Genomic DNA, 15,202 nt, shown 5'->3' with positions numbered 1-15,202 from the left:
GCAAAAATATAAATAGTAAAGTAAAGTGCAGATACCCCAAAAACCACTTAAGTAGTACTTTAAAGTATTTTTACTTAAGTACTTTACACTGCTGACTCTAGATCAGTGGAAGTCTCCACCCGTCTTGGAATACCTGATGGAATACCTGATGGAATACCTGATGGAATACCTGATGGAATACCTGATGGAATACCTGATGGAATACCTGATGGAATACCTGATGGAATACCTGATGGAATACCTGATGGTCAAATCCCTTCTACCTCCCAAGAGAGTTTCCGACTGCTGTATATATTCTAATTGAGGACAATAAAAACAACAAGCTTTATGAACTGTCCGAGGCTATAAACAAGCAGGAAACCATACACCCGGAAGCTGCTTTCCTTGTTGCCGGTGATTTTATTTCCGAATCATTAAGACACGTAATGCCCAACTTTCATCAACATGTCTCCTTCGCCACTACGGGCAATAATGTCTTAGAGCACTGTTACTTTACCCACAAGCAAGCATACAAGGCCCTCCCTCGTCCCCCCTTCGGCAAATCAGATCATGACTCTATACTCCTGCTTCCTGTTTACAAGCAGAAGCTCAAACAGGAAGTACCCCATGACACACTCCGTTGAGAAATGCTCATCCAAATCGGAGGCTATGCTACAGGACTGATTTGCTAGCACTAACTGGAATATGTTCTGGGACTCCGCCAATAGCATCGACAAGCTAACCACCTCCGTCACCGGCTTCATTAGGAAACGTTGTCCCCACAGTGAAGGTTCGCTGCTTCCCCAATCAAAAGCCTTGGATTAACACTGAGGTTGGTGCTAAACTAAAGGACACAAGGCTATCATATCTCTATTGCACTCCACACTGCCCTTTCCCTCCTGGGCATTAGAATGCTGTTCATTAACTTCTGCTCAGCGTTTAACACCATAGTCCCCTCCAAGCTCATCACTAAGCCTAGCTCCCTTGGACTGAAGACATTCCTCTGCAATTTGATCCTGGACTTCCTGACGGGCCGCCCCCAGCCTGGACTTCCTGACGGGGCGCCCCCAGGTGGTGAGGGAGGGTAACATCACCTCCACCACACTGACCCTAAACACAAACAACAACATCTCCACTGATCCTCAACACGGAGGCCCCCTCAGGGGTGTGTGCTTAGTCCCCTCCTGTACTCTCTGTTCACCCATGACTACGTGGCCAAGCACGACTCCAACACCATCATAAAGTTTGCTGACGACACAATGGTGATTGGCCTGATCACCGACGACGATGAGACAGCCTATAGGGAGGAGGCCAGTGACCTGGCAGAGTGGTAGCGGAACAACAACCTCTCCCTGAACGTCAGTGAGACCAAGGAGCTGATGGTGGACTACAGGAAACAGGCAGGGCACCCCCATCTTCATCGACGGGGCTGCAGAGGAGCGGGTCGAAAGCCTCAAGTTCCTCGGTGTCCAAATCACTAAGGACTTAAAATGGTCTGCACACACGCAAACAGTTGTGAAGAAAGCATGACAGCGCATCTTCTCCCTCAGGAGGGCCCTCAAATCTTCAAAAAGTTATACAGCTGCACCATTAAAAGCATATTGACTGGCTACATCACTGCTTGGTATGGCATCTGCACCGCCCTCGAGGGTGGTGCGGACAGTCCAGTACATCACTGGGGCCGAGCTCCCTGCCATCCAGGACCTCTATATCACAGCTCCCTGCCATCCAGGACCTCTATACCAGAGCTCCCTGCCATCCAGGACCTCTATACCAGAGCTCCCTGCCATCCAGGACCTCTATATCAGAGCTCCCTGCCATCCAGGACCTCTATATCACAGCTCCCTGCCATCCAGGACCTCTATATCAGAGCTCCCTGCCATCCAGGACCTCTATATCAGAGCTCCCTGCCATCCAGGACCTCTATATCAGAGCTCCCTGCCATCCAGGACCTCTATATCAGAGCTCCCTGCCATCCAGGACCTCTATATCAGAGCTCCCTGCCATCCAGGACCTCTATATCACAGCTCCCTGCCATCCAGGACCTCTATACCAGAGCTCCCTGCCATCCAGGACCTCTATACCAGAGCTCCCTGCCATCCAGGACCTCTATATCACAGCTCCCTGCCATCCAGGACCTCTATATCAGGCGGTGGGAAAGGAAAAGCCACCAGAGCCATGGACTGTTCTCTCTGCTTCCGCACAGCCAGCGGCACCGGTGCATCAAGTCTGACACCCACAGGCTCCTGAACAGCTTCTATCCCCAAGCCATAAGACTGCTAAATAGCTAAGAAAATTATTACATTGAACAGCCTTACTGAAGAGCTCAGTGACTTTCAACGTGGTACCGACATTGGATGCCACCTTTCTAACAAGTCAGTTTGTCACATTTTTGCCCTGCTAGAGCTGCCCCGGTCAACTGTAAGTGCTATTATTGTGAAGTGGAAGCGTCTACGAGCAACAACGGCTCAGCCGCGAAGTGGTAGGCCACACAAGCTCACAGAACGGGACCGACGAGTGCTGAAGCGTGTAGCGAGTAAAAATCGTCTGTCCTTGGTTGCAACACTACCGAGTTCCAAACTGCCTGTCAGGACAAGAACTGCTCTTTGGGAGCTTCATGAAATGCGTTTCCATGGCCGAGCAGCTGCACACACGCCTAAAATCACCATGCACAATGCCAAGAGTCGGCTGGAGTGGTGTAAAGCTCACTGCCATTGGACTCTGGAGCAGTGGAAACGCGTTCTCTGGAGTGATGAATCACGCTTCATCATCTGGCAGTCTGACGGACAAATCTGAGTTTGGCAGATGCCAGGAGAACGCTACCTGCCCCAATGCATAGTGCCAACTGTAAAGTTTGGTGGACGACGAATAATGGTCTGGGGCCCCTTAGTTCCAGTGAAGGGAAATCTTAACGCTACAGCATACAATTCTAGACGATTCTGTGCTTCCAACTTTGTGGCAACAGTTTGGGGAAGGCCCTTTCCTGTTTCAGCACGACAACGCCCCCGTGCACAAAGCGAGGTCCATACAGAAATGGTTTATAGAGATCAGTGTGGAAGAACTTGACTGGCCTGCACAGAGCCCTGACCTCAACCCCATCGAACACCTTTGGGATGAATTGGAAAGTCGACTGCGAGCCAGGCCTAATCGCCCAATATCAGTGCCCAATCTCACTAATGCTCTTGTGGCTGAATGGAAGCAAGTCCCTGCAGCAATGTTCCAACATCTAGTGGAAATCCTTCCCAGAAGAGTAGAGGCTGTTATAGCAGCAAAGGGGGGACCAACTCCATATTAATGGCCATTAATTTTAGAATGAGATGTTCGACCAGCAGGTGTCCACATACTTTTAGTCATGTAGTGTACCTGACCACACAAACTTAAGCACATACAGTGCCTTGCAAAAGTACTCATCCCCCTTGGCGTTTTTCCTATTTTGTTGCATTACAACCTGTAATTAAAATTTATTTTTATTTGGATTTCATGTAATGGACATACACAAAATAGTCCAAATTGGTGAAGTGAAATTAAAAAAATAACTTGTTTCAAAAATTCTAAAAAAGAAATAACGGAAAAGTGGTGTGTGCATATGTATTCACCCTCTTTGCTATGAAGCCCCTAAATAAGATCTGGTGCAACCAATTACCTTCAGAAGTCACATAATTAGTTAAATAAAGTCCACCTGTGTGCAATCTAAGTGTCACATGATCTGTCACATGATCTCAGTATATATACACCTGTTCTGAAAGGCCCCAGAGTCTGCAACACCACTAAGCAAGGGGCACCACCAAGCAAGCTGCACCATGAAGACAAAGGAGGTCTCCAAACAGGTCAGGGACAAAGTTGTGGAGAAGTACAGATCAGGGTTGGGTTATATAAAAATATCCGACACTTTTAACATCCCACGGAGCACCATTAAATCCATTATTAAAAAATTGAAAGAATATGGCACCACAACAAACATGCCAAGAGAGGGCCACCCACCAAAACTCACGGACCAGGCAAGGAGGGCATTAATCAGAGAGACAACAAAGAGACCAAAGATAACCCTGAAGGAGCTGCAAAGCTCCACAGTGGCGATAGGAGTATCTGTCCATAGGACCACTTTAAGCCGTACAATCCACAGAGCTGGGCTTTACGGAAGAGTGGCCAGAAAAAAGCCATTGCTTAAAGAAAAAAAGAAGAAACCCGTTTGGTGTTCGCCAAAAGGCATGTGGGAGACTCCCCAAACATATGGAAGAAGGTACTCTGGTCAGATGAGACTAAAATTTAGCTTTTTGGCCATCAAGGATAACGATAAGCTATGTCTGGCGCAAACCCATCACCCCGAGAACACAGTGAAGCATGGTGGTGGCAGCATCATGCTGTGGGGATGTTTTTCATCGGCACTGGGAAACTGGTCAGAATTGAAGGAATGATGGATGGCGCTAAATACAGGGAAATTCTTGAGGGAAACCTGTTTCAGTCTTCCAGAGATTTGAGACTGGCACGGAGGTTCACCTTCCAGCAGGACAATGACCTTAAGCATACTGCTAAAGCAACACTCGAGTGGTTTAAGGGGAAACATTTAAATGTCTTGGAATGGCCTAGTCAAAGCCCAGACCTCAATTCAATTGAGAATCTGTGGTATGACTTAAAGATTGCTGCACACCAGCAGAACCCATCCAACTTGAAGGAGCTGGAGCAGTTTTGCCTTGAAGAATGTGCAAAAATCCCAGTGGCTAGATGTGCCAAGCTTATAGAGACATACCCCAAGAGACTTGCAGCTGTAAAAGTTGGCTCTACAAAGCATTCACTTTGGGGGGGTGAATAGTTATGCACGCTTAAGTTTTCTTTTTTTTTTACTTATTTCTTGTTTGTTTCACCCAAAAAATATTTTGCATCTTCAAAGTGGTAGGCATGTTGTGTAAATCAAATGATACAAACCCCCCAAAAATCCATTTTAATTCCAGGTTGTAAGGCAACAAAATAGGAAAAATGCCAAGGGGGGGGTGAATACTTTCGCAAGCCACTGTATAAACATGTATAACACATGCAGTAAACACACACACACACACACACACACACACACGGTTTTGTTTTCAGTGATGTCTACAAATCACTAACAGACACAGCTCACATTTCCACCTGTTGCACACCTGTGTGTTCTATAAATAATAAATAAATGTTTTGTCATACCCGTGGTATACCTGTCTGATATACCATGGCTGTCAGCCAATCAGCATTCAGGGCTCGAACCACCCAGTTTATAATGGCCTTTAAACACCAGTTTGTCACCAAGGACATGTGTGTGCTTGTGCGCCTGTGTCTGTCTGTGTGTGTGTGTGTGTGTGTGTGTGTGTGTGTGTGTGTGTGTGTGTGTGTGTGTGTGTGCATGCATACGTGCATGTGTTTAGAGCTCTAAAATGTGCATTGTTTTATCCCAGTCCATTTCCCTGTGAATCCATCCGTGTGTTCTATTACCAACCAGATTACATTTAACTGACTCTGGCGCCGACGAAGATGGCGGCCTCGCGACTAGCTCTTAGGAAACTCTGCAGTATTTTTTTTTTTTATGTATAACTTTTTACATTATTAGCTCAGAAAGTTTTTTGCATCATTACATACAGCCGGGAAAAACTATTGGATATCAGAGCGGCGGTAACTCACCAGCATTACGACCAGGAATACGACTTTCCCGAAGCAGATCCTTTGTTCGCTCTCCCCAGGGCAACTGAACTGATTCCAGCGGCTGACCCAAAACATCGCCGGCGGAGGAGAGGCACTCGGAGCGGCCTGCTGGTTCGACTTAGGAGGCGCGCACACCAACCACCGCTTCCAAGTATACTACTCGCTAATGTTCAATCTTTGGTTAACAAAGTCGACGAACTCCGGGCAAGGATTTCTTTCCAGAGAGACATCAAGGCCTGTAACATACTTTGTTTCACGAAAACATGGCTCTCTGGGGATGTTCTGTCGAAATCGGTCCAGCCAGATGGGTTCTCAGTTCATCGCACAGACAGGAATAAATATCTCTCCGGGAAGCAGAAGGGCAGAGGTGAGTGTTTCATGATTAATGACTCATGGTGTAATTGTAGTAACATAGAGGAACTCGAGTCCTTCTGTTCACCCAACCTAGAATATCTCACAATCAAATGCCGACCGTATTATCTCCCAAGATAATTGTCTTTGGTTATAGTCACGGCCGTGTATATCCCACCTCAAGCCGATACCACAACGGCCCTCAAAGAACTTCACTGGAACTTATGCAAACTGGAAACCACATATCCTGAGGCTGCATTTATTGTAGCAAATTTGAGGACTAGGCTGCCGAAGTTCTATCAACATATCAACTGTTGTACTCGCGCTGATAACATCCTCGACCATTCAAACTTCCGAGATGGTTATAAGGCCCTCCCCCGCCCTCCTTTCGGCAAATCTGACCACGACTCCATTTTGCTCCACCCTTCCTATAGGCAGAAACTCAAACAGGAAGTACCCGTGCTAAGGACTATTCAACGCTGGTCTGAACAATCGGAATCCACGCTTCAAGATTGTTTTGATCACGCGGACTGGGATATGTTCCGGGTAGCTTCCGAAAATAATTTAGACATATACACTGAAACGGTGACAGAGTTTATCAGGAAGTGTATAGGTGATATTGTGCCCACTGTGACTATTAAAACCTACCCTAACCAGAAACCGTGGATAGACGGCAGCATTCGCGCAAATCTGAAAGCGCGAACCACTGCATTCAACCATGGCAAGGTGACTGGGAATATGGCAGAATACAAACAGTGTAGCTACTCACTCCACAAGGCAATTAAACTGGCAAAACTTCAGTATAGAGACAAAGTGGAGTCGCAATTCAACGGCTCAGACACGAGACGTATGTGGCAGGGTCTACAGACAATCACGGACTACAAAAAGAAAACCAGCCACGTCGCCGACACCGACGTCTCGCTTCCAGACAAGCTAAACACCTTCTTCGCCCGTTTTGAGGATAACACAGTGCCACTGACGAGGCCCACTACCAAAGACTGTGGCCTCTCCTTCTCCATGGCCGACGTGATTAAGACATTTAAGCATGTTAACCCCCGCAAAGCTGCCGGCCCAGACGGCATCCCTAGCCGCGGCCTCCGAGCATGTGCAGACCAGCTGGCTGGTGTGTTCATGGACATATTCAATCTCTCCCTTTCCCAGTCTGCTGTTCCCACATGCTTCAAGATGGCCACCATTGTTCCTGTACCCAAGAAAGCAAAGGTAACTGAACTAAATGACTCTCGCCCCGTAGCATTCACTTCTGTCATCATGAAGTGCTTTGAGAGACTAGTCAAGGATCATATCACCCCTACCTTACCTGTCACCCTAGACCTACTTCAATTTGCTTACCGCCCCAATAGATCCACAGACGATGCAATCGCCATCACACTGCACACTGCCCTATCCCATCTGGACAAGAGGAATACCTATGTAAGAATGCTGTTCATTGACTATAGCTCAGCATTCAACACCATAGTACCCTCTAAGCTCATCATTAACCTCGAGGCCCTGGGTCTGAACCCCGCCTTGTGCAACTGGGTCCTGGACTTCCTGACAGGCCGCCCCCAGGTGGTGAAGGTAGGAAACAACATCTCCACTTCGCTGATCCTCAACACTGGGGCCCCACAAGGGTGCGAGTTCCTCTTGAGACCGCAGTGGAGAAGGTGGAAAGCTTCAAGTTCCTTGGCATACACATCACCGACAAACTGAAATGGTCCACCCACGCAGACAGTGTGGTGAAGAAGGCGCAACAGAGCCTCTTCAACCTCAGGAGGCTGAAGAAATGTGGCTTATCACATAAAACCCTCACAAACTTTTACAGATGCACAATTGAGAGCATCCTGTCGGGCTGCATCACCGCCTTGTACGGCAACTGCAACGCCCACAACCACAGGGCTCTCCAGAGGGTGTCCCCAGTCCGCCTGGCCTTGCTGCTATTCCAGTTTCAACTGTTCTGCCTGCGGCTACGAAACCCCTACCTGTCCCAGACCTGCTGTTTTCAACTCTAAATGATCGGCTATGAAAAGCCAACTGAGAGACCTGAGCCCTAGGACCATACGTCGGGACTACCGGCCGTGGTGACTCCTTGCTGTCCCCAGTCCGCCTGGCCTTGCTGCTATTCCAGTTTAAACTGTTCTGCCTGCGGTTATGGAACCCCTACCTGTCCCAGACCTGCTGTTTTAAACTCTAATGATCGGCTATGAAAAGCCAACTGAGATTTATTCCTGATTATTATTTGACCATGCTTGTCACTTATGAACATTTTTGAACATCTTGGCATGGTTCTGTTATAATCTCCACCCGGCACAGCCAGAAGAGGACTGGCCACCCCTCATAGCCTGGTTCCTCTCTAGGTTTCTTCCTAGGTTTTGCCTTTCTAGGGAGTTTTTCCTAGCCACCGTGCTTCTACACCTGCATTACTAGCTGTTTGGGGTTTTAGGCTGGGTTTCTGTACAGCACTTCGAGATATTAGCTGATGTAAGAAGGGCTATATAAAATAAAATTGATTGATTGATTGAAAATTGATTGATTGGTGCGGTCTGCGGACCGCATTACCGGGGACAAACTACCCGCCCTCCAAGACACCTACAGCACCCGATGTCACAGGAAGGCCAAAATGATCATCAAGGACATCAACCACCCGAGCCACTGCCTGTTCACCCCGCTATCATCCAGAAGGCGAGGTCAGTACAGGTGCATCAAAGCTGGGACCGAGAGAATGAAAAACAGCTTCTATCTCAAGGCCATCAGACCGTTAAATAGCTATCACTAGCACATTAGAGGCTGCTGCTGCCTATTGAAATCACTGGCCACTTTAAGAAATTGAACACTAGTCACTTTAATAATGTTTACATATCCTGCACTACTCATCTCATATGTATATACTGTATTCTATTCTATAATATTCTACTGTATCTTAGTACATGCCGCTCTGTCATTACTTGTCCATATATGTATATATTCTTAAATCCCATTCCTTACTTTTTTGTGTGTATTGGGTATATACATTTGAGTCATTTAGCAGACGCTCTTATCCAGAGCGACTTACAGTTAGTGAGTGCATACATTTCATATTTTTCATACTGGCCCCCAGTGGGAATCGAACCCACAACCCTGGCGTTGCAAACGCCATGCTCTACCAACTGAGCTACATCCCTGCCGGCCATTCCCTCCCCTACCCTGGAGGACGTTAGGCCAATTGTGCGCCGCCCCATGGGTCTGTTGTGAAATTGTTAGATATTACTGCACTGTCGGAGCTAGAAGCACAAGCATTTCGCTACACTCGCTATAACATCTGCTAAACATGTGTATGTGACAAATTACATTTGATTTGATTTGAATAATACTTAAGAGCACCGATGCCGCCCACCCTGGCCTGTGTATGAGCTAAGTGTGTGCCGGCGCCCCAGGCCTCGCTATAAGCACTCATATGGTCGACATAGAGCCTGCTGAGCTCTCTCGAGACCTGCTGCGAGGCACAATCAAAACAAGTAATATCACTGAACGCTGAACCGAGATTAACAGGCGGTCCAGGCGCGCGCCAACACAAGTGCACGTACACACGCGTGAGTGCGCAAACACGCACACGCACACACACCCCTCCTGCGGACCCAGGGCGCCTCCACGCGGACGCAGGCAGGAGAACAGGAGGAGGGATCAGAACAGCTCGAGCTGAAGGAGAGAAACGGTAGAGCGAGCGCCTCTTCTTCTGAAAGACGCCCAAACCTCGCGCGTGTCCTGGACTTTATTATTTTATTCCTCACTTTTTCCCTCCTTTCCTCCCGTCTTCTTCCCCACGAGATGAGTGACTGATCCAGAGAGGGTTCCACGCGCTGTTCCGAAGGTTAGGTAGTTGTTCTAAAGTTTTGGGTGAGTTTGGAAAGTTTAAACTGTTGCAATATCTCTGCCGTAAATTTGCCCATGTCGCTCTCTCTCTGTCTTTCTGTCTCGATTATCATTCATATCCGACTGAAATATACGTTAAGTAATTATGTAGTAAATGTGTGTGTGATGTATTTGAATACATGAACGTGCATTGCCTCCACCCTCATTTGAAGACCCGTCAGTTAGCTATAAACGATTTGGCAAACGATACATTTTCCATCTTAGACAGAGTTGTTAAAATGCTGCGTATTCTTTAGTTCAGCTGGACACTGTTCAGTCCTGACTGGGTGCGTTCCAGATGCAGGCCTGCGCACATTAGAAATCCATGATTTCGTTTTAATATGGTTCCTGAGATGTTAAAGTAAAGAAATAATATTCTGCTCAGGTTTGCGCGGCGAATGTGTGTATTATTCTGGAACGCACCCCGTGGTTTTGGGTAGCAGAACAAGCCTCCCAGTTCGTCCCCATTAAACCATGCATTACCAGATCTTACCGCGAGAGGAGGCTGCAGGAGCGCGTGTCTATGGAAAGTTGTATAGTCGGTGGGCGTAACTTTCTGCACGGGCCTTCAACCTTTTCCCTTTTGTCTATGTGTGTGTGTGTGTGTGTGTGTGTGTGTGTGTGTGTGTATATATATATATATATATATATATATATATATATATATATATATATATATATATATATATGTGTGTGTGCTCTGTTTGTAGCCATTCTATAGGTCTACAGGTGCTGCTTGTTGTGAGGGTTTCAGAAACAGTGGAGTCTGTATCTCTACTGTATCATTATTAGATGAACCAGTCACAATGGGCTGTGTGTTAGGGGTATACTGATGTCAGAGGGAGGAAACATGGAGGAGAGGAGAAGTGAGGAGAGGAGAGGAGAGGAGATAGAGAGCAAGAGATAGGAGAGGAGAGAAAACCATGGAAATTAAGAGTTTGATTCCATTCCATTTATTCCATTACAATTAGCCTGTCCTCCGATATCTCAGCCCACCAGCCACCACTGCTGGTCATGAATGAGATGTTGAGAGGCAGGCACCAACATGGCAACCAGCTCCACAGTTGGCCAATCTCTCTTTGTATTCTACATGCCTCTGGTTTCACAATCAGCCACTGAGACTGATGCTGAGGATGACTTTATGTCATGCACCAAATACACCTGATATGGTTGCTGTGGACAAACTGAAAGATAGATACTCATGGAAACTGGCCTGTTCAAATATAAGATTCTGGTACTAATATTTGTCTGTCTAGGACATGTGCCCATTTTGACTGTGTGGGCCTGCTTATTTTTGTTTCCAGAACTAACTGTCCAGGCATCTGTATGTGAGGGGTATCTGTTTTATGCAAATATAATGTGATTTTGTGTGTGTGTGTGTGTGCGTGCGTGCATGTGTGTGTCAGGTCAGTTAGGAGGAGAGGATGATGCTGAGGTCAGAGGTCATCGCGCTGTGCTTCCTGTTCGGAGCTGCGGCACACGCCCAGGCCGTCCCAGAATGCAACAGTGAGTTCCCTTCACACCATGCAACTGTCTGGTTCTGTCATCAAACCCCTGTCCCTAGGGGCCCTGGTCAAAAGTAGTGCACTAAATAGGGAATGGGGTGGCATTTGGGAAGCATGCAGCCTGTATTAAACATGTAACAGATGTTGTACTTTTCTTTGATGTTTCTCAGTTTGGTTGACATAATCACATCGGCCTCTCTGTTTACACAACAATAACCAAGACATTGACTTTGAGATTCAGTTGATATTTTAATGTGATTGTGTTTACATTTACATGCATGTTTCTGTTAACATGTGTCCTAACGTGGTTGTGTGCGTGTGTGTGTGCTTGTGTGTGTGTGTGTGTGTGTCCTGCAGGGAAACATGAGTGTCCTATAGACGTGTACTTTACGATCGACACGTCTGAGACCATCGCCCTGCAAGAACCTCCCCCTGGATCACTGGTGGAGAGCATCAAGGTTCCTATTACTACAACTATATAATGATGTTACACCTCCCCTGGATCACTGGTGGACAGCATCAAGGTTCCTCTATATATATATATAGATAGATAGATAGATAGATATTATTTCTAAACCCTTCCTCCTCTTTAATGTGTGTGTAGATATTTACAGAGCGTTTTGCAGAGCTTCTGGAGGATGCAGATTATAAAGGACTGGTCCAGATCAGATGGCAGTTAGGAGGACTACACTTCTCCCAGAGACAACAGGTCTTCAGCCGTATACAGGCCAAGGACGCTTTCATACAGGTGGGTCACACACGCACACACAAACGCACACAAACACAAACACACACAAACAAACAAACACATGTTATCAGTCAATAGATTGATTGGGTTAGCGTTAGCGTTAGCGTTAGGGTTACATTGATTGCTCTTATGCTTTACACCGTTTTGGTTTTCATTTAATGTAGGAATTCACACCCTGCATGGAGCACAACATTAAAGACAGCTTCATACAGGGTGAACCTACATGGAGCACAACATTAAAGACAGCTTCATACAGGTTGAACCTACATGGAGCACAACATTAAAGACAGCTTCAACATAGAGCACAACATTAAAGACAGCTTCATACAGGGTGAACCTGCATTGAGCAAAATTTAAAGACAGCTTCATACAGGTTGAACCTACAAGTAGTACAATATTAAAGACCGTTTCATACAGGTTGAACCTACAAGTAGTACAATATTAAAGACCGTTTCATACAGGTTGAACAACATGGAGCTCAACATTAAAGACAGCTTCATAAAGGTTGAACCTACATGGAGCACAACATTGAAGACAGCTTCATACAGGGTGAACCTGCATTGAGCAAAATTTAAAGACAGCTTCATACAGGTTGAACCTACAAGTAGTACAATATTAAAGACCGTTTCATACAGGTTGAACCTACAAGTAGTACAATATTAAAGACCGTTTCATACAGGTTGAACAACATGGAGCTCAACATTAAAGACAGCTTCATAAAGGTTGAACCTACATGGAGCACAACATTGAAGACAGCTTCATACAGGTTTTTTTTTATTTATTTTTTATTTCACCTTTATTTAACCAGGTAAGCCAGTTGAGAACAGGTTCTCATTTACAACTGCGACCTGACCAAGATAAAGCAAAGTAGTGCAATAAAAACAACACAGAGTTACATATGGGGTAGTAATAACAATATAGGGATGAGGTAGTTGGGTGGGCTAATTTCAGATGGGCTGTGTACAGGTGCAGTGATCGGTAAGCTGCTCTGACAACTGATGCTTAAAGTTATTGAGGGAGATAAGAGTCTCCAGCTTCAGAGATTTTTGTAGTTCGTTTCAGTCATTGGCAGCAGAGAACTGGAAGGAATGGCGGCCAAAGGAGGTGTAGGCTTTGGGAATGACCAGTGAGATATACCTGCTGGAGCGCAGACGACGGGTGGGTGCTGCTATGGTAACCAATGAGCTAAGATAAGGCGGGGATTTGCCTAGCAGTGATTTATAGATGGCCTGGAGCCAGTGGGTTTGACGACGAACATGTAGTGAGGACCAGCCAACAAGAGCGTACAGGTCACAGTGGTGGGTAGTGTATGGGGCTTTGGAGACAAAACAGATGGCACTGTGATAGACTACATCCAATTTGCTGAGTAGAGTGTTGGAGGCTATTTTGTAAATTACATCGCCGAAGTCAAGGATCGGTAGGATAGTCAGTTTTACGAGGGCATGTTTGGCAGCATGAGTGAAGGAGGCTTTATTGCGAAATAGGAAGCCGATTCTAGATTTAACTTTGGATTGGAGATTCTTTATGTGAGTCTGGAAGTTGAGTTTACAGTCTAACCAGACACCTAGATATTTGTAGTTGTCCACATACTCTAGGTCAGACCCGTCGAGAGTGGTGATTCTAGTCGGGTGGGCGGGTGCCAGCAGCGTTCGATTGAAAAGCATGCATTTAGTTTTACTAGTGTTTAAGAGCAGTTGGAGGCTACTGAAGGATTGTTGTATGGCATTGAAGCTCGTTTGGAGGTTTGTTAACACAGTGTCCAATGAAGGGCCAGATGTATACAAAATGGTGTCGTCTGCGTAGAGGTGGATCTGAGAGTCACCAGCAGCAAGAGCGACATCATTGATATACACGGAGAAAAGTGTCGGCCCAAGAATTGAACCCTGTGGCACCCCCATAGAGACTGCCATAGGTCCAGACAACAGGCCCTCCGATTTGACACACTGAACTCTATCTGAGAAGTAGGTTGCACCTACATTGAGCACAACATTAAAGACAGCTTCATACAGATTAAACCTACATGGAGCACAACATTAAAGACAGCTTCATACAGGTTAAACCTACAAGTAGTACAATATTAAAGACCGTTTCATACAGGTTGAACAACATGGAGCTCAACATTAAAGACAGCTTCATACAGGTTGAACCTACATGGAACACAACATTAAAGACAGATTTATACAGGTTAAACCTACATGGAGCACAACATTACAGTTTCTATACAGGTTAAACCTACATGGAGCACAACATTACAGTTTCTATACAGGTTAAACCTACATGGAGCACAACATTACAGTTTCTATACAGGTTAAACCTACATGGAGCACAACATTTATGATTGAACCTACATGGAGCACAGCATTAAAGACCGTTTCATAAAGGTTGAACCTGCATTAAGCAAAAATTAAAGACAGCTTCATACAGGTTGAACCTACATGGAGCACAGCATTAAAGACCGTTTCATACAGGGTGAACCTGCATTAAGCAAAAATTAAAGACAGCTTCATACAGATTAAACCTACATGGAGCACAACATTGAAGACAGCTTCGTACAGGTTAAACCTACATGGAGCACAACATTAGTTTCTATACAGGTTAAACCTACATGGAGCACAACATTAGTTTCTATACAGGTTAAACCTACATGGAGCATAACATTAGTTTCTATACAGGTTAAACCTACATGGAGCACAACATTAGTTTCTATACAGGTTAAACCTACATGGAGCACAACATTAGTTTCTATACAGGTTAAACCTACATGGAGCACAACATTAGTTTCTATACAGGTTAAACCTACATGGAGCATAACATTAGTTTCTATACAGGTTAAACCTACATGGAGCACAACATTAGTTTCTATACAGGTTAAACCTACATGGAGCACAACATTAGTTTCTATACAGGTTAAACCTACATGGAGCACAACATTAGTTTCTATACAGGTTAAACCTACATGGAGCACAACATTACAGTTTCTATACAGGTTAAACCTACATGGAGCACAACATTAGTTTCTATACAGGTTAAACCTACATGGAGCACAACATTAGTTTCTATACAGGTT

General features: G+C 45.7%; 1 protein-coding gene across 4 annotated transcripts in view; it reads left to right on the top strand.

Moving 5' to 3' along the window:
- The first annotated feature begins 9,668 nt into the window (after positions 1 to 9,668).
- Positions 9,669 to 15,202, top strand: part of LOC121535546 (collagen alpha-2(VI) chain) — a 47,311-nt gene continuing 41,777 nt past the window's right edge. For 2 of the 4 annotated variants that reach the window (XR_006657180.1, XM_045205911.1), the window contains exons 1-4: positions 9,676 to 9,867; positions 11,289 to 11,388; positions 11,745 to 11,845; positions 11,992 to 12,135. Coding sequence is in view for 3 of the 4 variants with exons in the window: in XM_045205911.1 (XP_045061846.1) it covers positions 11,307 to 11,388; positions 11,745 to 11,845; positions 11,992 to 12,135 (327 nt within the window). In the remaining variant the exon portion in view is untranslated. Of the gene's footprint in view, positions 9,868 to 11,288; positions 11,389 to 11,744; positions 11,846 to 11,991; positions 12,136 to 15,202 lie in introns of all 4 variants that reach the window. The other 2 variants (XM_045205913.1, XM_045205912.1) reach the window with 2 other exon arrangements.

The sequence above is a fragment of the Coregonus clupeaformis genome, chromosome 21, assembly GCF_020615455.1.
Source record: "Coregonus clupeaformis isolate EN_2021a chromosome 21, ASM2061545v1, whole genome shotgun sequence".
NCBI classification, from domain to species: Eukaryota; Metazoa; Chordata; class Actinopteri; order Salmoniformes; family Salmonidae; genus Coregonus; species Coregonus clupeaformis.
The sequence above is the reverse complement of the archived record's forward strand: the minus strand, read 5'-3'. Positions and strand labels throughout refer to the sequence as shown.